Source organism: Nilaparvata lugens, chromosome X, assembly GCF_014356525.2.
Source record: "Nilaparvata lugens isolate BPH chromosome X, ASM1435652v1, whole genome shotgun sequence".
Classification (NCBI taxonomy): domain Eukaryota; kingdom Metazoa; phylum Arthropoda; class Insecta; order Hemiptera; family Delphacidae; genus Nilaparvata; species Nilaparvata lugens.
Genome location: NC_052518.1, coordinates 94,622,390 through 94,648,211, shown reverse-complemented (window position 1 = coordinate 94,648,211; position 25,822 = coordinate 94,622,390). Strand labels below are relative to the sequence as shown.

Here is a 25,822-nt window from a genome sequence, read left to right as displayed (position 1 = left end):
AGACAAGTGAGTGACGTAGATGGATTGAGAATCAAATGAGAACAAACGGCTATTGTATTATTTTGTATTGTGGGTTGTGTCTTGTAATTATTGTTTTAGCTTAAAAAATTATTTTTACTAATAAAAGTGTAGTGGAACTAACTTGTGTAAAGTTGAAAATGATGTTGTGTGTTTGTCGAAGTTTATTTTGAGTTATCAAAATGAATTTGCAAACCCTTTTTCAGGACTTCAATCCCAGGTACACAAGTCATTCTCACAAACTCAGTTTGAGGTTATGCATTAAAATTGATCGTCAATATTTATAAGTAGTTTACTGTTTTTATATTATGTATTTATGTGGTGTTATTGGAATATTCGATATGATATTGTAATATGTGCAGTTCATCTCGAGTTTCATCAAAAACTATTGAATTTCTTGTTCGTGCTTAGTAGGCTGCATGATGGCATTGTAGCTTAATGATTTAACTTCTAGTTGAAGTTTAACTAGTTATTTTTTATATTATGTATGCAATCATCACAGCAGAATGCTACTTACATTTTTTTATATAATGTATGTGATCATCACAGCTGAAAACTGTTCACAATTTATTATGTGAATATAATACAAACATCAGTCGTATCCCATTTAGAACACTGTCTCAAAAGGAACATCTAGTTTAAATTGAAGTTTAACTGGTCGTTTACAAAAATGTAGAGTTGAGAAACTTTTTTAATATATCACCATTCATGAAGCATTCAATTTGTACCTGTATTATTCATGTTCTATTTGGGACTGGACTTGGGCCTATATTATGTACTAAATATGGGCCGCAATGCCACCTGAGGAGCTTTTGATACCCATTTTTGATAGAGGAGGTCTAAACAAGTTCAATCTAACCTAACATTTCGAAAGGATGGCCAAATATTGTAATATGCTTACAGTAATTAAATTCTTCATTTTCACTTCAGTTGTTCTAGTATGCACTAAATTCAACGATGAATCTAATAAAACCAGTTGGAATCTTTTAAATTATTCATATATGTGTTTAAACCGTTTTTTTGGGAGGTGGATTCGAAAAAAGTGTCTGGTGCTACGTAAGTTTTCTGTTTGCTTCAAAATGATGTATGTTGCATCCCTTGCTTCAATAAAACCCCTCCACCAAATTTAGCATGATGTAACTCTCATCTATGTTTTAGGGAATAGCATTTTCCAGTGGCATTTCATTTAGAAAATTTCTGTAAGTAATTTAGTAAATCTTTATTCATTTATAAATTTTCAGTTCACTTTGTCGAATTATCTAACGAACCCTCCCATTTTTTTCAAATTACAGTTTTCAGTTTTCCTTATCTTTTTCAGCAAATTTATAGTACATTCTTCGTTGATGGTGTTCACTGCTCTGTTTGCTTTGCGACTGGACGGTTCTATTAACTGGAGTTACTGGACTGTTTTCTCGCCAATATGGTTCTGGAAATTCATGGTCATAGCTGGAGCCACAGTTGGCAGCTACGTTTGGTGGCGATACCCGCATTTCAGGTCAGTCATTAGCGTAATAATTGAAAATTATCATTCTCTTTTATTGTGAGATTCACGTTAAGACCAAAAACTTTGCTCAATTAAGGTGCGTACGCGCTGCGCCGCACACAAATGGAACGTAAAAGTATATAGGGGTCCCAGACGCGCTGAATTTTTCATCTCGTTAGCCGGATGCATCGTTTCTTATGGAGTAAACTATACGAGATAGACCCTCCCCGTAAGAGGCCATGCATTTTCTGAGGACGCAAGAAGTCGCTCTTTTATTTGGGACCATAAAGTCAGTGGGAAAGATAGGACTACAGGGATGCCAAGTCTCATGTTTCTAGGGGAACGCGCCAACTAAGCTCCCCGATAGTAAAGCTCCTTTTAAAACCACTTTCGAGGGGATTTACTGACGGCGTCAACTGAGCTCCTGAGAGAGGAGCTTTACTGACGGGGAGCTTGGTTATCGTCAGCGTCCGAGGAGCTTAGTTGTCGTCTACGGTCCCGACAACTAGTCCCCTCTGAACCAGTAGGGGATTTACTGTCGGGGAGACTAGTTGACGCTAGCGTGCAAGGATCTTGGTTGTCTTCACCGAACCCGCACGCTTCGGCACGAGTGCCGGAATTTTCGCGAGTAAACTGACATTTACAGTCGAACCTCTGTATAACTAAGTCGATTATCCAGAGAAAAAATTCTCTGCAGAGAGGTATTCGTTATTGGGAGGTTGTTCTGTCAAGAAAACTGCCACGATCTTATGGATCTTGTAATATAAAATCACGGCGGTAAATAAATGAATATGGTACATAAAACATTTCATCGCGAACATAGGTAGGGTACCTATTAGGCCAATATTAATATGGAAATTTTTAAATTCATGCTGTTTAAAATAAAAAAAAAACACATGTTTTTTGAATATTTATAGAATGTAATAAATAAGTAAACTCACCAATTTATTTCCAGAACGCTTGATTTGTATTATTAGTAGAGTTTAATCAAAGTACATACTCAGTAGCAATATTTTTCAACTTCATTCACCATAGTAATTTTACAACTTTTCACACTACTATCAGATTGAACGCAAAATACGGTAATTTTAATAATCGAATTTATAGAATGTGTGGATCAGTGTATGTGATTGTACTAATTCCCCGCCCGCTTCAAGCTGGTTTCAATGTTCAATATGGGATCAGCTTTCGGGGAGCTTAGTTGTCGGGTACGATCACGACAACCAGACCCCTCATAGGCCTATCCAGCGGGGGATTTACTGTCGGGGAGACTAGTTGTCGTGAGCGTGTGAGGAGCTTAGTTGTCGCCGACAACCAGGCTCCTTCGTTTTAGTAGGGGATAAACTGTCGGAAAGACTAGTTGACGGCAATGGTATATTCTGCCAGGGGATTTACTGACGCCTGTGATCAAAATAGCGAGGAGACTAGCTGTCGGGGATTAGATTAGATTAGATTAGATTAGATTTCTTCATTTAAATATATGTTACAATATTTACTGGCTTATACACTAATTTACATTAAATGACGATAATGCTAGTTATTCAACGAATTTTACAAAGTATAAATAATTAATCAATGAGAATAAAGATTGGATGCAATTAGAATAACGATAATATAATGTGACAGATTGACAGGTTGGCGGCAACCCGTTTCTAGAGTAGATAGCATTATAATAGAAAATAATATTAATAATAATATCGAGTGATCTGGCTGGCTCAGGTCTAGTGTCAGAGTTTTCAGGTCGCAACTGATCAATTTAAGGGCATCTGACATGACCTTACGACTGCTTTTCAGGCAGCCGGGACCAACGGCTTTACGTATAATAATAATAATATGATCTTGGGCCGTTCCCCCATGGTGTAAACTACAATCTTCAACCGTTTACAAGGGAGAGTCTCAGTTCTTCTGGATTTCAGTTCATCTACCCTATAAGGTTAGATGAACATAACCTAGAAGGTTCTGTTTAATTATGTTTCAAAGGTGAAAGGATAAATTAGGGAGGTTAGGGTTTTGCTTTTAAATGGCAGTATGTTGGTATTATTCGAAATTCGGTAATTTTAGATAATAAACACATAGAACAAAAACGCTGACCAAACAGCTGTTGTAGATTAACTGAAATACATTATAAAATCAATGTCACCCGTTTACAACTGTAACTCAATTGTGCCTGCCAACAGAGGTGGTTTAGTAAATATTAATGTTGCTCTCAGTTGAATTTTGAACGGCAAACACGTATTTTTTAGATAATTTCTACTTTGCTATCTGGGGCCTATTGCATGAGGAAATAACTAATAATATTATTAGTCAACTGGTCTAGAATCGGAAATTACTAAAATATTAGCTTGTATTTCTCATGCAACAGGGTCCAAATGGCAAAAACAATGTTGATTATTTGAAATTTAATAGGATAGGCCTAGGTCTAACTTATTTCAATTAATCAGTTTCTCTGTTATCAGAAATCAAATCTTATCATATTTTGATAGAATATTGTTGTAGATCAAGATAAGGTTATATGTTGAGAGATCAAAATCTTGTAATGCTTCAAAAATTTAATTATTGATTCCAACTCGATATAAATAACGGAAATGCATATGAAACACTACAGATAGAGCGACACTATTAAGACAGTGAACCCTGGATCTTCAGTTATATGCAATCGATTCAAAACTAATAGAGCAAGCTCACTCAGATTCTCATTACTTTGCTATATCCAGCTTTTACATGTGATTAAATGGTACATGACAATATTTCTATTGTATTAAAATGTAATCTAGTATAGTGAAATGCCTATAAACTTTTATAGTTGATCAGTTAAACAATAAAGTATAATTTTGATATTGTATTATTGTAGTTTTATCTGATGGCACATGTTTTTTATGTCTTTGAAATTCATCAATGTGTATGAAAATGCTTGGTAATGATGATCAATATTAATATCCAATGATTCAATCTGATTCATTGATCAAATAAAATAATTGATTCATTCATACATTGATTTTCAGGTTGGAAGGTGAAGCCTACGTCCATTACAAAGCAATGCTTATCAGTCTGGCTCTGCATTTGATACTTCTCATGTTTGAACTCCTAGTTTGCGATAAACTTCAATCAGGTCGACATTTATGGATACTAGTGTTTATTCCGTTGATCTTCATATCCATAGTTTCAATAGCAGTTTGCATTTGGGCAGTGAAACATGATCGATCCTTCGAGGTGGGTATTATCTCATCTTCTTCTTCTTTTGAAGTTTTTCGTTTTTATTGTTAATTCTTGTTTTTTTATCTAGTTCTTGTTAATGAAGTCGCTGGCCAGGATAGCCGAGACGACTAAGGTGGGCCGTCCACTAGAACCGTTTTCGTCCGAACTAGCATAGGCCGAAAACTACCAAATGCGACCGAACGATCCCCCAACAAAGAAAGGAATTGATGCTCTTCCATTGCAACAGGTTCATACGGCCGTCTCCGGCCGATCAATTTTTCGATCCGAATTGAATGGGATTTTCCGGCTCTATCCGGCCAAACTAACTAGTCGAGCTGAGACAACAAAGTGTTCCTAACCTAAAATTGTATCACAGTCGTTTTTGTTTTTTGAAGTTGTTCTGTTTCATAAAGTTGTAACTATGGACAATGAAAACTTGATAAGTTTTGTTCAAGAGCATGTTCCATTGTGAGTTTATGCGAGACAAAAGATATCATCGTCGTGATGTTTAAAGGAATCTGTGGACAAAGATTGCTGAACAAATAGGATCTGAAGATAGGATTATAATGAATAACTAATTTAGTGGATATTTGTTTATTCAGTTTTCAAAATCTCTATATAATCATTGTTTATGAAAAAATGTTGTGGCTATGATAGTAGTTAATTCAATAATTGGCAACCAGTCTACTACTGAACTAGACTGACGTAAACGGTTCTAATGGACGACTTTATTCTTCCGTCAAACAGTTGAAAATTCTGAGCCCAGCATAATGTGGTCCCCCCTCCAAGAGCGAAAGTCTATGAGTGGGGTACTGGAGGGTAAACATTTTATGTCTTGTGGGGTATCTGTGTGAAATGTTATCCTCCATGAATTTCTGCTTATTACTGTAAACAAAAGATGCAATATCCAAAAAATAAAGGGCTGGAATTGTTAATAATTTGAGTTTTTTGAAAATTGGCCGACATGAAACCCTAGATTCGGCTCCCTCAATAACCCTGATTGCTTTCTTTTGCTTACGGAACATATTCTGAAGGTTTGTCTGGTTGCTGCCCCAGAATAAGATACTGTATCTGATGTGAGACATGAAATAGCCATGATAGACAGTTAGTGCTGTTTTTCTATTTGCCACTCTGACTATTGTTTTCAAGGCAAAAATAGCACTGGACAATTTCACATCCAATGCTTTTACGTGGCTATCCCACTTGACATTTCCCTGCAGGTCAACACCAAGAAATCTAATCATCTCAGCAGCGCAACATTCCTCTCCTGTTGTTGAGTAAAGAGTATGTGCGAGACTTCCAGAGCCCCCAGTAGAAAATTTGAGATGATGGGTTTTCTTTAAATTTAATTTTAGAAGATTACAGCTTAACCAATGGCTAAGCTGGTTAAGAGCCTGTACTGATTTCCGCTGTACTTCATCATCATCTTCACCCTTCACAATCACAGTGGTATCATCTGCATAGAGAATGAGGTCAGAGCTAATACTATGAGGGAGGTCATTAATAAAAATATTGAAAAGTACAGGACCCAAGATCGACCCCTGAGGAACCCCACATAGATTTCTTTTCCACTCAGATGTTTCTACCCCGCCACATCCGTTTGAAAGTCTGACTGCCTGAAATCTCCCCGAGAGATATGAATTGAAAAACCTGGCTGCTTTTCCCGTAAATCCATAAAATTCTAACTTCTACGGTTACCCTTAGACTCAACTCAAACTTACGCGATTCGAGTCGAGAAGAGACTGCGACTCTAGTCTCTTATCGACGCAGCATTTGTTTACAAATGGTGACACTCAGATCAGTCGATTCTAGTCTCCGCGACCTTACGACTGTGAGACTGAGTCGATCGTCGACTCCACATTTTGGTCGAGCCTCCATTTGAGTTGTGTAGTACCGTGCATTATAAATAAGTGAGGTTAGAAATTGAACTTTAAAGTTATATCTTCATGGTTAAAGCACATTTCTTTCTTGTTCTATCATTCTAGATAAGACAATACATTTATGATTATTATAATACAACTTGAGGTGGTGAGGTTAGAACTGGAGTAGCATGGAACTTAAGTAGTGACAATGAGCAAGAAAGTCGTAAGGTTGAGAGACTGAAGTCGAACGATTTGAGTCGAGGTAGTGTGAGTTGAGCCTTAGGTGTTGCATCCTTCAGTCTGTTCTGGTCGTGGGTTCGAATCCCACTGGTCGGTATGGACGTTTTGATCAACTCATCAAATCACCCTCGTACTATTCATTACTCACGCACAAGCAAAAATCTCATGTGGGCATCATCCGCAATCAAAAGAAAAGGTCAAGGTATTGTTTCTAATGAATAGGCTACATAAGAGTAAATAACCAATCGTTTTTGTAGCATGGGCAGGTGTAGTATGAATAAATATTCATATAGCATGCTTATATATTGAACTCAGAGTCACTGTGACCGTCATATTCGATCAATTTGCATAAAATTTTGCTCCAAACCATAATATAGGCAGGGTTTATTTGCATTTTGAAAAACTTTTCTTATTATGTCAAAATCACAAATAAACATATGCATATGGCGCTATCTCCTCGTATTATCTTTTTTTTTTTTTTTTTTTTTTTTTTTAAGATTACGTCCTAAAGACTCCAGTCATGGAGTATAAGACAAGTCATGTTATTACATAATAATTCTAACACTAAGTAGTTCAACCTAGTTTAGGTTTGAAAGGAATTCTTGTACACTATAAAAAGCTCTATCAACTAAATATTTTTTAATTTGTTTTTTGAAAATCTTCAAATCATCATTACTTTTCAAGATTTGAGGTAGCTTGTTATAAAATTTCCTACCAAAATAATCTGGTTTTTGTTCAAATAACCTACTATTGTGACCCATTATATGATAATCTGCTCTGTTTCGCGTATTATACTCATGAACATCTGAATTCTGGATCACACCACTCGTTTTCACATGCATTACAACTTCATATACATACAAAGATGGCACAGTTAATAGACCAAGCTTTTTAAATAAAGGCCTACAAGAGTCTAACCTATTCACTTTCTCTATACATCTGAGTGCCTTCTTTTGAATCTTAAACACCCTGTCCATATTTTGTTGAGATGAATTACCCCATACTAAAATAGCATACCTAATATGAGATAGTATAAGTCCATGGTAAGCAGTTAACAGTAGTTTTTTATCATTCAGCCTAGCAAGCTGCCGCAGGACAAATACCCCAGATGATATCTTATTACATATGCTCTCAATGTAAGGATGCCATGTTAATTTCCTGTCCAATAAAATTCCCAAGAATGCTACTTTCTCTTCTTGGTCTAATTCATTTTCCTCTACAAACACATTTATTTCTCTATCCTCTACTGAATTATATTTACTTTTGAATTGTAGGAATTGACATTTCTTACTATTTATTGTTAATTGCCTTTGCTTCAAGAATTGGACAATTGACTGTACTCCAGTAAAAGCATTTATTTCTAGACTATCTAATAAATAATTGTTAAAGATAAGCGATGTGTCATCAGCAAGTTGTGTTATCGTAGTACTAGCTAAGTTAATTACTGTCCTATATTAGTACCTTTTATTATAAGGTATTCAATTAAAAGAATCATCATCATCCATCTCATTACCCACGCACTAGCCTAGAGTTCATGTGGGCATCATCTTCAGAAAAAAACTGAAGAGAAAAGTTGCGTTTTGCGCTGTTTTGGACAGTCTAATTGATTAGTATTAGTTTTCGGTATTTGCATGTTTTGTCCAATTTATTATCATATTTAATTCTGTTACATTGCTTAAAAGAAGAACTACTGAATGGATAATTACCAGTAAAATCGAGAACATACTTTTTGAGTGACTCTTATCTTTGTTTCAATAGTATGTTTGCCATCTCTCATTCTCTCTCTTTTCATTCTTTTGGTTTCTTATATTTTTGCTGAATGTTATTTTGTATATCATTTTTTGTTTTGAAGAAGCAATAAAGAATTTTTGATTGATTGATTTGATTTGGTGGTGAACAAATTTGAATTTCTCTTCGCATTTCCAATTTGTCATTCGTCACATGGACGTGTGGCGAATCGTCTGATATTTGCCACCTGTGATTAACAACCTGTTTTAAACTTGCATTAGTTTGTTTAATAATTTATTGTATCAGTTTATTTAATATTTTCTCAGTTCAGTTTTGTCATATCTAAATTAAAAAATCTAAACTTTCATCGAGTTTTATTCAACTTATTTTATCATAGGAAATCCACAAACCAAATTTCCTATAGACATTCCATTTTTTCTTTATTGTTTAATTAATATGTTTGATGTGGTTTTCCAGTTGGAACTGTTCTGTGCAGTGAACATGCTGCAATTCATTTTTCTTTCACTTCGCCTGGATGGTTTCACTTCGTGGAGTTGGGAGGTGGTGTTCGTGCCATTGTGGATTGTTATGTGCTTGAGTTTGGTTGGTGTGTTGTACACCATTATATTTGCCGGCATTCTGTTTCGCACACCGCAAGTGAACGCCAGACAAAGAAGAACGTCGTTCAACTCAGCTCTTGCCTACACACTTCTTGTCGTTCCTGTTTTAGTCTTCCAGGTAATAACAGCATTCAGTAATGTCAGTGTTTTCCATATAAATCATCAAGCTTATAAACTATTATCAAGTGTATTAATAATAATGATATCTATAGTGAGATCCTCGTAAAGGTGCGTACAAATATACGCGCCTCGAACACGCTCCGCACTCGCTCCGATCATGAACGTTACGCGAGATGTTACGCAAGAGTTCAATTCAGGTTCGAAGGATGATCGCGCGCTTGTCGTGTTGTTGACTTCGCTACAACCTAAACTCACAAATATGAAACATTCAATCCAGCTGATCGGGTGACAAAACTAAATAAAGTGAAAAGTAAAAGTAAATCTGCGGAGCAGAGCGTAAGTCTGTACGCACCTTTATAATGGCAGTGTTTGATTGGCAATGGTATTGCCATCCGTGTCTATCATTCACCAAAGCGGATAGCGCTATCTCTTTCTCGCTTTGCTCTGTTGCCAGATCGTCTTTCAACAATGTAGAAGTATTAATTGATTAACAAAATATTTCATCTTAACTGTGAAAATTCAGTAAAAAATCACATCAATAAACCTAATTAATAAAAACTTGTAGTACCCTTTATTATTAAAAACTTTAAAATATTTTAACTACTAGTTTCGACAAAATTAAAATTTCAACTTGTACAAAAGTAGCCCATATAAGTGAAGTATTTTTTTATCAATAGACCTGTATCAGCTACCGTCTATAGAAGGCATTGACAAGACAGAGGATCGGCAATGTTTTTCTCCTATCTTTCTCCACTGCCATTATAACGTGGACCTCACTAATAGTGACCTGGCTGGCTATCGAGTGAAATATTTATGAACGATTGCATGAATGAAATTAGTTGAGCTGATTCTTGCCATGAAAGAATAGTTAAAGGTGATTTCGCATTCAACGGCCAACGACCGAGAAGAAAAGCATTTGATTCTCTGGGAGTCCTCGTACTTTTGCAGCCTGCGAACGTGTGGGAACACTCCCATAAAAATCCAGAAATATTCTTTCGTGGTCGTCGGCTGCGGCCGCATAAACGAAAACTTACTATTACGCACACAATAAAATTTACATTTTTCAATCTATTTTTTGAAATAGAAAGGGGGTACTAGATAACTTCTATTGCGAAAGTTATGAAGTAACCTTTTTGTTATACAGAGTGAGTCATTTGTAGGGGAACCCTTCAATGAATTGGAGACTGTTGTAGATATAATAATGTAACTTTCAGGATAAGTTATTGGTCAAATACTCTACCTTTTGACGTACAACTGAATTTCAACCCCTCATAAGGGGGTGACTTGGGGTTTGTAACTCGAATATTTTAAATGTAAACACCCATTGTGTGGTGGTACATAATTTTAAGGGCCTTTTTGAAACAAGAAAGATGGCATCGACAAAAATGTTCTATGATACTTGTATCCAAAATGACGGCTGATTGAAGTTTCAGTTTTTAAATAAATAATTGATAAAATTCATCAGCCGCCATTTTGGATTCAAGTATCTTAGAACATTTTTGTCGATGTCATCTTTCTTGTTTCAAAAAGGCCTTTGAAATGATGTACCACACAATGGGTGTTTACATTTAAAATATTCGAGTTACAACCCTTAAGTCACCCCCTTATGAGGGGTTGAGATTCAATTGTACGTCAAATGTAGAGTATTTGACCAGTAACTTATCCTGAAAGTTACAGTATTATATCTACAACAGTCTCCAATTTATTGAAGGGTTCCAATACATATGACTCACTTTGTATAATAAAAGATGGCAATTCCAGATTCAATAGCCTATCCGAATGGACTGGATGTATTTGAATAAATTGTTTTTAGTTACCATTCATGTTTATTTTTATATCTTGAGACAAGGGATCATTCTCATATTACGATCCTGAAGAAGTGAAGATGGAAATGAATACTGATTGATGTCTTGGAAGTCATACTTCCATACGTCATTGGAAGTGATGGAACTTTATTTTAAAATAGACTTGTAAACTATAAATTATGAATTTACACGTACCATTCGAAATAATTTACGTATTCAAAGACATTTATTTGGCTATTCACCTACTCCAAGACAATAACGGAGATGTTTTTGCTCAGTTTAAGTCCATAACTTAATTTTAAAACCTACAGTACCTCGGTCGAGGGTTTAAAATCACGCTGTTTTAAGTTCTCGACTTGACGATTTTTGATAAATCCTTGACTCGGAAAGAGGCGAGATTCTAATTCAAGTCCTGGACTCATAAGCCCTTCACTCAGAAATTATAAACTCCAGGGTCTAACGTGATCTCTAAACTCCAGTGTCTATTTGAGTCCTGGACTACGTAAACGCTCTGACACGGAAAGCCAATTTTCTGACTCCAGAGTTTAAAGATAGTTAAAGTCTAGAATTTAGCTAAATCCCGAGCTCGGAAACCGGCCCTTATTGTGTTTCAGGCCTAAAAATCAAAGTGGATATATACCATTAGGCCTATAAAATATGACTGAACGGATGAATCCGTTTTTATAAATGCTACTTGATACTAAGCTATACTTCTGTAAAATATTTCAAGTGCCACTTGAACATTCGTTGGCTTGTGCTCATGAGAAGAGCCTCCAATTTATCTATTCCAAATTTAATCATTATTATGTAATTTGCGCATGCATAAGCCTAGGGTTCATGAGGACATTATCCTCACTGTCTCTGTCCTCATTTCAAAAATTTTCCAATGACATTCTCTTGATGTACCGAAAATAACAGATAGTTTGTTATGAACTTGTTGAACACTTATGATGGTTCAGAACGCATGTAACTTGAAAGAATCAACTTTAGGGCTAGTGTTACCCCCGAACATGGGTTATGTGGGCATGAGCACCAACAAATATTTGATACCATTCAATGATTTTAGTTACTCTGAAGCTATTTCATAATCTATAAAAAGATTTCTTAACATTTTAATATCGAAAATAAATTAAAAAATCAGGAAAATCATGTGCTTGAAACAAATATAGTTTATTTATTCATTTTAGAGATTTTCAAGTTCTCATCCATTGTACACAATCTATAGTACACATTTTATTCCATTGATACGATTCATTATAAAACAAGCTTGAACATTATGGCATTAGAGATAAGGAATTAAAATTGATCAGAAGTTACCTTAGTGACAGAACACAAATAGTTCGACTGAATAGGCAAAATAATAAATGTTCAGAACCAAAAAAAGTATTGGCAGGTGTTCCACAAGGATCAGTCCTTGGACCATTTCTATTCTTAGCTTTTGTGAATGATTTTAGTGTTAATGTTTCATGTTTATCTGTGCTCTATGCTGATGACACTACCATACTTGATTCTAATACTAGTGTAGAGGCTGTACTTGATAGGCTTGACTCCTCGGTTGAACGCTGCAGGGAGTGGTATGCTGCTAATTGTTTGACTCTCAATGAGAGTAAAACAGAAAATATTCTATTCACGCTTAGAAATAATTTAAGCAGGGAGCACCAGGAGTACCTGAAGCCGATTAAACTGCTGGGTATTGTCGTAGACAGTAAATTGAGTTAAAGTAGCCACATAGAGCATCTGTGTAAGAAACTGTCCAGAGTTATGTACCTACTAAGAAAACTAAAATTTTGTGTCAGTAGGGAGGTACTTATTCTGACTTACTATGGTTTGTTTCATTCCCATCTCAATTATGGGCTCCGTCTTTGGGGTAACTCAAGTGATATGAAGAAGGCATTTATTTGGCAAAAAAAGCAATTCGCTGTATTGTTGGTCTGAGGAGTGTTGAAAGCTGTAAAAATAGTTTTATCGAGCTTGGAATCATGACTCTCCCTTCAATGTACATTTATTGTAACCTGGTCCATGTTAAAATAACCTAACTCTATTAACAAGACATAGCCATCAGCATGAACATAGAACTAGAAATAGGAATAACCTAATTACACCATACATCAGACTGCAAAAAACATTCAAAAGCTATAATAATTATAAACAATAAAATTATTATTCAATAAATTACCGACAACAATAGAAAATTTACCACAAAAAAAGTTCATATCTACAGTAGCACAATGGCTCAAAAAACAGGCTTTTTATACAATTGACGAATACCTAAGTCATAACGTGAGCATCTGACTGTTTTATATTATATTTGTATATGTATACATGTTTAATGTTATGTATATATGTGTTAGCGGTATGATATATTGTTAGTATATATGCAATGCTATGTTTTATCTTCACATGACGTTTGTTTATAACATTTGTAATGTTCGATGACAAGAATAAAGATTATTGATTATTAATACGTATACAATACATGTATCATACAGTAAAGAGTAATACTGTATAATATAGAGTATCTTATTTACAGTCAGTTTACTACAACATCGTTAAATCTCTAAAGATGCATTTTCGTTTGTGCGTAAAGTTCCGCAGTCGACGACGACAAGCATTGTTGACATTCATATTGTCCAAATTTCAAGTGTGCTGAAACAGCTCATCAAATAACTTTTCATTATCTGTCTTTATTATTAAAGAATTGAAAATTTCTAATAATATCAACATATTGCCATTTAAAAGTATAACAAAAGTATAATCTCAACCTGCCCCATTAAAACATAATTGAACATAATCTTTCAGGTTATGTAGACAAATTGAAATCTACCCAATTTGAGATTCTCTCCCGGTTGTGGTCGACGACGGTATTTACGCACAAACGAAAACCCAGCTTAATGCTTACATGGTCGCATCAACATCTATATTGAATAAAGCTAGATTCCTACAGAGCAGTGACAGTGAACAGTGATTATATAATTCCCATACGTTCTTATGAGATTATTCATACTCGTTCGGCCGTGCTGAGTGTGAATATTCCAATTAGAACTATTGGATTTATATTTTCACTGTTCACTGTTGTGTGCGAATCCACCTTTAACTGCCTGTAGTTAGCATAGAGCTGGTTCAGTATCCATTAGTATGTATTTTTTACACAGAAGACTACAGGCATTATTGAATATTTTAACTATGGTTTGGTGTTTTAATTCTTCTAAATTAAACATTTCCAACTTATATATTTTTGGACGAAAATTCAACTTTAACGTTTTACAGTAGAAACTCAACCTTTTTTTTTAATATGTTATTTATTATCAAAATTTGGAATGGAATAGTTTTGGGCCAAGCCTGTTGTTCCTTCCTAATCGTATTCATATGCTTTGTGATTGTATCTATGAATAAATAATTATTAAGCGCAAAACAATCTTCACTACAATTTACAATCGTATCAAGCAAGTTACTAAGAAAAAATGAAAATATTCAATTCGATTCAATTCAATTTCAGTTTATTTCCAAAAAAACATAATACACGAATATGAAATACAATATACACATATTTTAGAATCCCCCTACTAGACTATCCATCTGTGTGTAGGGAGGAATTTATAGGGAGGGCATATTCATAGATTCAATGAGTTTATCTTAATAAAATTTGTTGAATACACTCTTACAATCTTCAAAGAAAGATTACATGCACACTTGCTTGGAGTTGATGAGTGATCAGTGCTTATCGCCTAACTCTAATAAATCAGATTCTAATCAATCAGAATTATTTTCTTTCCATTGCGTATTTTAGTTGAATAGTGCAAAGGGTTCACTTTCTATTCCTTTATTCAGTCTCCAGTCCATTATTATTTTGTATCTTTCTTACACATATAGTTATTGCATTATTCATATTCTATTTAGTCAATATCCTACACTATAAAACGAGTAATTTCTGTTTATATGTTTGTATTTCACCGGATCTCGAAAACGGCTTCAACGATTCTCACGAAATTCAGAACATAGTAGGTCTATAATATAAAAATCCGATTGCACTAGGTCTCATCCCTGGGAAAACTCGTTGAAGGACATTAAAAGGATAATTAATTATTCATCCTTGGAAAAACAGCTGACAATAACTATTTCGTCGTCTGTTGATGATGGAAGTGAGTGAGCGAGTTCATGTGTGTGGGACTGTTTCAAAATTATGACTCAGCTGTTGAACTTTTGTAATCATTCAATCAGGTACTTAGTGCCGGTTGCAAAAAAGCCGGGTTATTTTCGATCCTGATTAATTCCAGTAGATCCATCTTTTTGAAATGGTCTTCTCTGATTTGGTTTACGTGAATTTAATCAGGATTAAAATTTAACCGGCTTTTGTGCAACCGGGCCTTTGTGAGGGAAATTTTTACATTCATCTGGGAATTAATCTCAATTTACTGTGATTAGATAAAAGATTTCTGTATGAACTATGAATGTCATTATTATTTCTTCTTTCTTAATAATATTTTTATGCTTTTGTACTCCAGAGCAAAGCTCGGTCCCCGATATTTATACTTAGTCTTTTATCTTTATTTTTTGCGTGAATTTTATTATGTTTATAATTTCTGTATTATGCAGCATATCATTATATTCTGTATTATTATTATTTTTTATGCTACTTATAATGCCTGATGTAAAATATTTTGATGTGCAATGGGTCTATCTAGACCTAGCACAAAATAAAAACAATCAATCAATGAATATTATGTTGAACTCCTCCATAACTTTAAATTTGATTATTAAAGTGGAATCTATTATAGAATCAGTGTTAATTTGATGTTAGTTGGTCCAACTCAGCTCAAGTGAAATCCTTGAATTGTGTAATCTGTCATTGTGTATATTCTTTACTGTAAAATTTTAATTACATTGTGGAATGTTGGCTGTTTAACAGGTGCTTCTGACTAATAAGTTGGACGGTGACATATCTATGAGTTACAGTGGAGTTGTTTCGCCTTTGTTTGTATCCTACGTCACTTTGTTACTCATGTCGTTTAGCGCGAAAGGAGGCAACAAATGTAAGTATTCTAATTTCTTCAATTGAAATATTTCGTAGAAATTATTTTAAAAAATGAATAGACTAGAATAAAGTTCATTTTATCACAAAAACACTACATAATCAAGCATAGTCCAGTGACATGTGACATGTCTAAACAAGTACAGCAAAGCCCTGCACACGCACATCAATTTTTGTTCGTACGATATTTTGCCGTCCTTATGAATTCTGTCAGATTAAGAGCCGGTTGCCGAGCTCGGGATTTAGCTAAGTTCTAGACTTTAAACAGCTGGAGTCAGAAAATTAGCTTTACAAAAGGGGGCGTAGTCGCAGTTTTTATAACAGTAGTCACAGTTTTTATTTTCTCATTTGTACAATTGGAAACGTTTTTCCTTGACGAAATTAAACATTTCTAAATAATTCAAAATAGCTGAAACTACACTATTCTCTCTTTATTTTATTTTGTGTTAAATTTTTCAGTTTTTTGAAATTTAATTCAAATGTGACTGTGACAATAACTACTACCATAGAGAAACAATAGCATAAGTAGATATCCCATGGTATAGGGCGTTTATGTCGCAACTTTTACTGTTATCTCAAGACGATAGTTCATGCAATTCTTTCCAGTGAAGCTGTGTGACACTGGTTGTCACTCATATTGTGCCCTTCATACACTCTCACCCCAACAAAACAGTAAAAATCGACAATAATCAACAGTAATCGGCCTGAGATAACAGTAAAAGTTGCGACATAAACGCCCTATACCATGGGATATCTACTTACGCCATTGTTTCTCTATGCTACTACTACGCCCCGTTTCGGAAAGCCAATTTTCTGACTCCAGCTGTTTAAAGTCTAGAACTTAGTCAAATCCCGAGCTCGGAAACCGGCCCTAAATGGAACTTCACAAACATCATCTGTTTAATCCTCTAGAATTTATTGAGACCGTAAAATACCGTACGAACAAAAATCGATGAGTGTGTAGCTAGCCTAACAAGTTTATAATATAGAGTCTTTATATACAGTGTTTCCAAACTCCCTATCAATATTCTAGGGCATTGGTCCTGGGTACGAAACATATCTAAATATCATTCTCAAACTATCCGAAAGTCCTTAGTTACTCACACAGCTACCATTTTTTCAAATCAATCTATTTTCCATTTTTTACAGTATATACAGAGCATTGAATCACCACAGTTACTGAAATAATTACAAGATAACTAAAAAATCACAATCATACCCTCAAGAACATTATCAAAAATCAAATATACATGGAAAATAATCCCAAAGGTTACAAAAACCTGTTAAGGCCGAAAAAAGGAAGTGTTACAGTTACAAAGCAAATTAAGAAAGAGAAAAAAAAATAAAACTAAAACGACAAGAAAAAAGAGAACTTCAGTATCATTTAAACATTATAAAAATACTAACAATGTCACACTATACACAATAACATTACAAACTAAAAAAAAATGTCGCGCTTACCAGTTGTAAAAAATTTGTTTTACTGTGCATGCCTGCAGTTCAAACAATGTTATCATAATAACCGGAAACATCTTCATGTATCAGATGACTATTCAATAATCTGCTATTTTTTACTTATTATTTTTTTCTAAGTAAAGGCTGAACATACGGAAGTGAAACTTTACAGAATCAGTTATGACAACTAGACAGAGCTACAAAAAAATTATGACAATTTTCCAAGTTCATGAAACGATATGGCCGCCGTTTGAAATTTTATTTCTCGAATAACCAAAAAACCATTGCTTTTACAAATAAATCACAAGAATAAGTTTTTGTAGTAATTTTCATTGCAAATCGATTGACACCTCATTTTTTAAAATTGAACAAATATTAAGTGAGATATGGCAGCTTTATGTTATGTTATGTTGTTCATGTTTTTGAAGGGACAGATTCAAGGATTCAAAGAACCTTACACGTCAACCGAAGCTTATTGTGTGTCCAAAGTATGTTAGTTGGGCAAACCAATACCTGTGTCCTTTACAAGGTCCAGGAGTTTTTTCCCTATATTAACATCCCATTAGGATAACCGTCCACTGGAACCGTATACAACCGATCCGTTCGGCCGTTGGATCGGACGAATCTGTCGGCCGTTAATTCGGAACCGTTTACGTCAGTCTAGTTCAGAAGTTGGCTGGTTGCCAATTATTGAATCAACTACTATCATAGCCACCAAAATTCCTCATAAACAATGATTATATTGAGATTTTGAAAATTGAATAAACAAATATCCACTAAATTAGTTATTCATTACAATAATTTTACCTTCAGATCCTATTTGTTCAGCAATCTTTGTCCACATATTCCTATGAACATCACGACGATGATATTTTGTCTCGCATATCCCACAATGGAACATGCTCTTGAACCAAACTTATCAACTATTCAGTGTCCATAGTTACAACTTTATAAAACAGAACAACTTCAAAAAACAAAAACCAACAAGACTGTGAAATAATCTTAGGTTAGTAACACTTTGTTGTCTCAGCTCGACTAGTTAGTTCGGCCGGATAGAGCCGGAAAATCCCATTCAATTCGGATAGAAAAATTGATCGGCTGGAGACGGCCGTGCACGGCCGTATGAACCTGTTGCAATTGACGAGCATCTATTCCTTTCTTTGTTGGTGGATCGTTTGGTCGCGTTCGGTAGTTTTCGGCTCTACGAAAACGGTTCTAGTGGATGGCCCACCTTAATCACCTGGTTGTATGCAGCCAAACAGAGCCCATCTTTCGCAATCCAGTATGATATGCTTGGAGTCTCTTCAGACTGATTACAAAGCCTACACATCTGATTTTCATTTCTGAGTCCAACTTTGTGGAGATGTTTCCTGAAGTGGCCGTTTCCAGTTATCAGGGCAATCAACTGCTTGACCTGACCTATTCCCAAACTCACCAGCCAGCTGGTGAAATAAGAGCTTGCGTCTGCTAGCAGCTTTTTGCTATGGCCGCTTTAGTGATAGATGACCGTTGAAGTGCACACGGAGGCATGCTGTTAAAGTCTGCCTCATTAATGCAACAATCTCCATTATTTTCTTTGCATGTTATCAGTAAGCGATTTTAGATTATTTCAAACAATAATAAAACGTTACATGAACCTCTAAAAAGTAGGTCCTGATTTGTGTGAGGTCTGGGTGCGATGTGGTGAATAAGATATTGAATATTTCTTCTTCAGAATTGAATTCTCTGCAATATTACATAATTCAAACTACCAGTCAACAACAAGGTATCCTATTTCTATCCCTTTGAAGATGAATGAATGAGTTCGCTAGCAAATTTAGCCCAATTTCTCAATAATCATCAAAATTACAAATTTCTTACTGGTGTCATTTCATTTTCGGCCAATTTTACATAAGATTTGATCCCTCTTGAGGACGCCACAAAATTATAACATTGAACATTTGAAAAAGAATGTGAGATCTTCTGCCATTATTATCTCGGTAACAAAGCATTTCAGGACCCATGTTTACAAGTACTATTTTCTCTATTCTGACTTGAGGAAACACCTCACGAAGTTTGTTAGTCTATTTTAGAAAACCCTGTTTATGACGCCTTCAATTTTGTCAAGTGTTTGCAAATATAATTTAATAAAGAATATTTGATTTGATTGATTGACACCTCAGAACATTGATCATCTGATGTAACGTAAAGCTGCCCCCTCTACCCCACCCACTCAAAGTTCCTCAATTACTAACGACTAGCCAATGAAAATAAGGGGCTTATTATGCCGTAAAGCTATGAGTATGATTTTATAGAAAATATTCAAGTTCTCAATCCCAGGAAATATAATTTTTTTAACAAATAGATCTTGTTTTTTTTCAGGGTGGTTTGGGATCAGGAAGGACTTCTCTCAGTTCCTATTAAGCGTCTGTCCGTTTCTACAGGAGTATGCCAACATCGCGTATTCGGCCGGAAGAGGGTCCGAACAGAATGATAGGAACAGCAGCACAAGTAACAACGCATCGCAACAACCAATCGTCAAAGAGAAAAATCACAAGAAAAGTGACCTCATGAAACCAGTGGTACCTGTTATATCGATAGAGATGCCTGACTAACCTGATAAAATGTGTGCATTATAAGCATTGTAAATAGGCAGTTGATCTTAACAAAAAATGTATGCTGTGAAATATTGTGTGAATGCCGTGTATTGTTAACTCATTCAGTTCTAGTTCAGATAGTTTAGAAAATTTTCTTGTGATATTACTAATGAACATGAATGGATGAAACGTATCGAAACATGAAAGTATATTTTTGTAGAGGAGTTTTTTTTTAACAATTGACGTCTTCTAATTTTTGATGTTGTTTTAAGGTGCTCAAATCGAAACTTCTTTTTACCCTTGTTTTTCATCCTATACTTTTTGTGACCATCCCTTTCTCGATTTGGACAATTTTGATTATTTTATTCAAGAGCCTAGATTTTCTCTCTTGTAAGATCAGTTGGCCTCTTTAATCATGACGGCATGAACGTCTTCAATTAGTTTCTAATGGTTTATTTCAAATTTTTCTATATTTTCTGGATTATTTTTAACAAAGACGAGGCTACGCTCTCAGCTCAAATTTTAATTTACAACAACTGTGAATATGTATTTCTCTTCACATAGTGCTTCTACCCATCCATATTTTAAACGTTTAATACTATTTATATCTTGTATTTTAAACTTTTTAATATTATTTTTAAAATATCCTTCCATGAATTACTGTCCTCACCCAATCATTGTATATGATTTGTGCTTGTATTATAATAATAAAATGGATGTATTATACATACAAGTAGTATGTTATCGATTAGTATGATCACAGTAATTCTTCCCAAAAAAGCTAGGAACCAGGCTCTGGATCTAGCTTTCTACCTGCCTTGTAACTGATTCCTTTATACAAATCGTCTCCAATTACCTCGCTAATAACCGTCTTTTACTGTAACTCATATTTCTATCTCATATAATTTTTCATGGTTTGACTTTTCATGGGTCCCTATTTTGATCTTGATTGGACTGTGGAACTCACTAGATTAAGTAGAAATTAAGGGCCTGTTTCTTGGACATTCTATTGGTTGTATATTATTATACTGTATAGGTGCACATACACTAGCCGCATAAACTAATTACATTACATTTAACATACTTTCACTGTATTTACTTGATGAAACAGGACCCTTTTTTTCAACCTCACTGCTATTGGATTTCTGTGAGAACATTTTCACAAATTTTGAACCAAACTTACCAGCTAGCATTTTGTGCTAAGTATTCTCACCCGATCCAAAGTCGCCATTATGTTTGATTTGATAGCATAATGGAATTATAATTGTAATGTTTTTGAATTGGTGGCCTTGCTTGTTTATGTGTGGTTCTGCTGACAATTAGTAGCCAGATATGAATATTTTGACTCCCTGTGTTCTTATCTGGTTTTAGTCAATTTTTAATTCGATCATCGTATTGTCAGTTGGATCGAACCACTGAGCGTCAGTTGGATTGCTTTAACATTTCTCATCTTTCACGTTGAGAAAACATTTTAATTGCATATCATGTGAATAATTCACTAAAATCCAACGAACGTCTACTGGAAGATTATATTTTTCAGATAATAAGCTGATGTAATTGTTATTGCTGTTATTCAGCGTGGAATATGATTAGAGATAGGATTGAGTAGATAAATTAAGTTTTAATTTAATTAAAATGAACTAGTTAGTGGATGAGCGTTGTTGAAATTTGATGTTTGGTCGATGATGAAACTATTGATACTACATATTTTTAAGCCCAGAGAAGCTAAGCAAACATTTTTGTGCCCGTGCACAATCTATGAAATTGAGGAATATCTTCACCGAAATCTGTTTTTGGATAATCCTTCAATGTCCAAAGGGTTGAAAAATGCTATTTATCAAAAGATTATTGTATTTTAATAGAAAAATAAATCTTCCGTGATTTTCTCCTTCCCTGATATTGCATCATTCAACTCTCGTAGCTCCCCTGAAAAATAATGAAAGATCTATATTATTAATGATATCTTGAAATATTACTTCCAATACAGTGTTCGTCTTTTATTTTTTCGCAAACAGGCGTTTTCTGGGCTTGAAAAATGAAAGCTTTATATCCAGAAAATGTAATGTTTTGAAAATGCGCCAGCAATAAAATGTTTTAGGTTTTACGAGTCAAGTATCCATTCAGTTTACTTCTTAAATGTTATTAGTTATCATTGATAATCAACATGAATTTTTGTCATGTTTTAGATGTAACTGTGGTTTTTAATGAAAATCATTGTAATGTTTTATTCGCACCAAGTATCAGAAGCACTAAAAAGCAATAATAATTTGTTAATTCCTAGGTAATAACTTATTGAAATGGTTCTATCAGTAAATTAACTCTTAAGTGAAATTAATTTAGAAGCAATTTGCAATATCTCAAACTTGGATGGTTATAACATTTTGTATATAAACTTCGATAGTTGATGATTCAATGTCAATAGATTATTATGTGTGTTAATAGAATTGGAATTTTAGAGAAAAGTTAATTTGTAAATTTCATTGAACAATATTATTATTATTATTGAAGAATATGATTAGTTATCTGTGAATATCATGAATATATTATAAATTGGAATATAATGTTTGCTAGCATTTGATTACAAGGCATTTTCTATAGTTTCTGTATTTGTTGTATTTTTTACAGTATTATTAGATTAGTATAATGCGCAATGTCATGTATATTCTTATGATGCTGATGCATATACTGGTCTGCAGCAACTTATATCTGGAAGTGAATTTTCAAAAAAAATTCTGTAATTCTATGAAAGAAAGAATTCTATTAAAATATGGCTTAATGCAACCCAGCCTTAAAAAGCTTGTGATTCAATTTATTGCTCTTCCATACTTGTTAAGAATCTTACAAAGGATGTATTCTTGAAAATGGCATTTTACAAGAAATTTGTGTTTCAATGCTGCAAAATAGAGATAGTTCTTTCAATCACGCATATTGAATAACATTTAATCGTTTCAAAACATAATTTCAGCTTGGAAATTAAGTTTGGTCCAGTTGAAACTCGAAACCGATTAAATTTTTATTACAAGATACCACGGTCACTTGAGACTTGGTGTTTTTATAAATCTCAACATTCATGTTACAAAAGTTAGTTACAAGAAATGTATGAACAAAGTGATCAATGCGTTTTGAAAATGTGAAAATATGTTCAAGCTCTCAAAGCAAAAGATGCTTATTCTTTAATTTAATTTGTAGTAGATTCTACTTTTTTGTATGGAGTAGCCTTCAAGTTTACTTGCAACAACGTACAGTGTCAATAGTAGCCTAATACCAATGTTAATACTTTTTTACAAGGTCACATTTTTTATATTATACGAATAAATGTTTAATTATGTTCTAAGCTCTGGAAGAACAAAGATGAAATTATTTTGTTTTCTTGTAATTAAGAATAGTGTAGTTCTAATTAAGTCATCAGTTGAATTGCTGGTTTTGTGTTATAAGTTGAGAGTTTTCCTTAAATCGTTGATAACATTTTTTTAATAATCATATAGTTATATTTGTATAGGTTTTTTTGGTAGAACCCAAAAATTACACTACAATTTCGTTGGTAGATTGTCAAAAACAAATATTATTTACTTTTTATTATATTTCAATTCAATGGTTTATACTTATTATCTATTTATTTATCAATTCTATCACTGAAGTTCAGATCTATGTTGCGTATGTCTTATTATCTCAATTTTAACAGAAATTCTATTTCAATTTTGATTTTTTAATTATTCTTCCTTTTCATCGATTGTATAACTAAAGTTCATTTTTGTTTTATAGACCTTTAAATTTTCTTTATTTTTTATATACCTTTAAATTATCTTTATTATATTTTTATTTCTTCTATGTAACAGGATTACTATTATAATAATTCATTGAAGAACGATTTTTAGTTTCCTCCATTTTCATTATTAATGTTACATAATTTTATAAGCTATTTCTCTGTTTTCAAGTTTAATTTTCATAAGAACTGCATTATTATCATAATGTGATGAGGAAATCACAATTTGTTATTTACTGGAACTTTGTAAGCATGAAGCTATTTGTTTCATTACTTTAATACAATAAATCATTTTTTACTCTTTCTATGGACTTGATTGAAGTGCTTTCGATCCTAAATTTATCAATAGTGTGGAGGGTTTTTTTAATAAGTTATTATTTCTTTTTATGATGACTATTCGTAATAAAGTATTATAAACTTATGTTACTTCATAGTGTTTGTGGTGATTTATTTCCAAGAAGACTAAATTGGTTTTTTTGCTGCCAACGTCTCCACTATGATTCACCAAACTAATGCAAAATATTCTACTCATTTCCACCTATGCAGTCTCACATTCCTATGATTCAGAACTAGGAAGTTTTCGAAATTGTTGGAATGGTTTGTTACATCTATCAAAATGCTTGGAAAATCACATCTCTTTTATTATTCAATTTCAATATGAATTATCGCCTCCCAATTCCTTGCTTATTCAAGTGCTGATGGAAAGGGGGTGTCATTCATATTGTCTAGTATTTCAAATGTGCAATATTTTAAATTTTTGTTTTTGTGTTCATTGTCTAAAAGTATCACCACATTTCGAATAATATCAACGTATTGTCATCTATAACCCAAAACCTAATCTCCCTAACCTTTCATTTCATCTTTAATTAATCAGAACCTTGTAGGTTATGTTAATCTAATTTTATATGCAAGACAATTTGAAACCTGGCACATTTGAAACATACTCTTAGACACTGACTTCACTCTCAGTTCTATGGGAACACCCATAGAAAGGATATGATGTGTGGAGATACATGTTTTTAAGGTCCATTTATTGGTTCATTGCAAAAATATTACATTTCTAGATATTTTCTAATATTTACATTTTTAGACTGGCCACTAACGGTAGGACAGGCATGATAAACATGTGTGTACACACAGTCGTCATACATTGGTGTGTCTTCACAGCGGAAGGCTTCCAACAAAATTGAGGTTACATAAAACTGTATCTTAATTTTTTGTTATTTTTCCGTCACTATTCCATTTGAGGCAAAATTATTTTTATATCATAAATTGCTGGAATTTCGCCTGCTCCTGGTTGTTTGAAACAATTAATTATTCGATACATAATATATTAATTCATAAAACTCCGGGGGTTTGGACCGAGACATGACCCCAAAATTCTTGGGGGGGATCCCAAAAAAGATCAGCTGTATTTTAAAAATGACTACTGACGACATTTTTTTGGGCTCCCAATTAATGGGGTGGTAGAAGCTGAACTGTTTCTAAATTTATGGGGGTGCGTCTATGGGCTTCGGGGGTGGGCACCCATGCATCACTTATGATTGATCCAACGCAATCCAAGGTATCTGCAGTGGAAAATATAGCTGCTGCAGGGTTTTCTAAATAACCCATTATTTTCAGACATTTTTTAAATACTGTTCTTGGAGAAATTCTGTTGAAATTAGCACTTAGATGTTAGAATAGGTGTTTCAACTTCTATTAGAATATTAGGTTGACCTGCATTTAAGGTTGTGCAAAGCCTAAAAAAATCTTTCTACTGCATGGTGATGCTTCTGCAAGATTTCTATTTGTATACTATCAAGCTATCAAAATAAAAAATTTTTCCCAATCATTACTTTTTGAGAACTTTTTAAAGAATTCGGTATATTCTGTATATTCATGAAATTCGAGGATATATTGCAGATTGAATAAAACAAAAATTTTCT

The 25,822-nt window shown here is 33.9% G+C and overlaps 1 protein-coding gene across 1 annotated transcript; it reads left to right on the top strand.

Annotated features, from left to right (window-relative positions):
* Window positions 1-24,205, top strand: LOC111053761 (transmembrane protein 185B-like). The gene is made up of 6 exons (XM_022340687.2): window positions 1-238; window positions 1,337-1,513; window positions 4,504-4,711; window positions 9,004-9,264; window positions 15,978-16,101; window positions 19,917-24,205. The coding sequence occupies exons 1-6, from the start codon at window positions 201-203 to the stop codon at window positions 20,147-20,149; spliced, it is 1,041 nt and encodes a 346-aa protein (XP_022196379.2). The 5' UTR covers window positions 1-200; the 3' UTR covers window positions 20,150-24,205.
* Window positions 24,206-25,822: the final 1,617 nt, after the last annotated feature.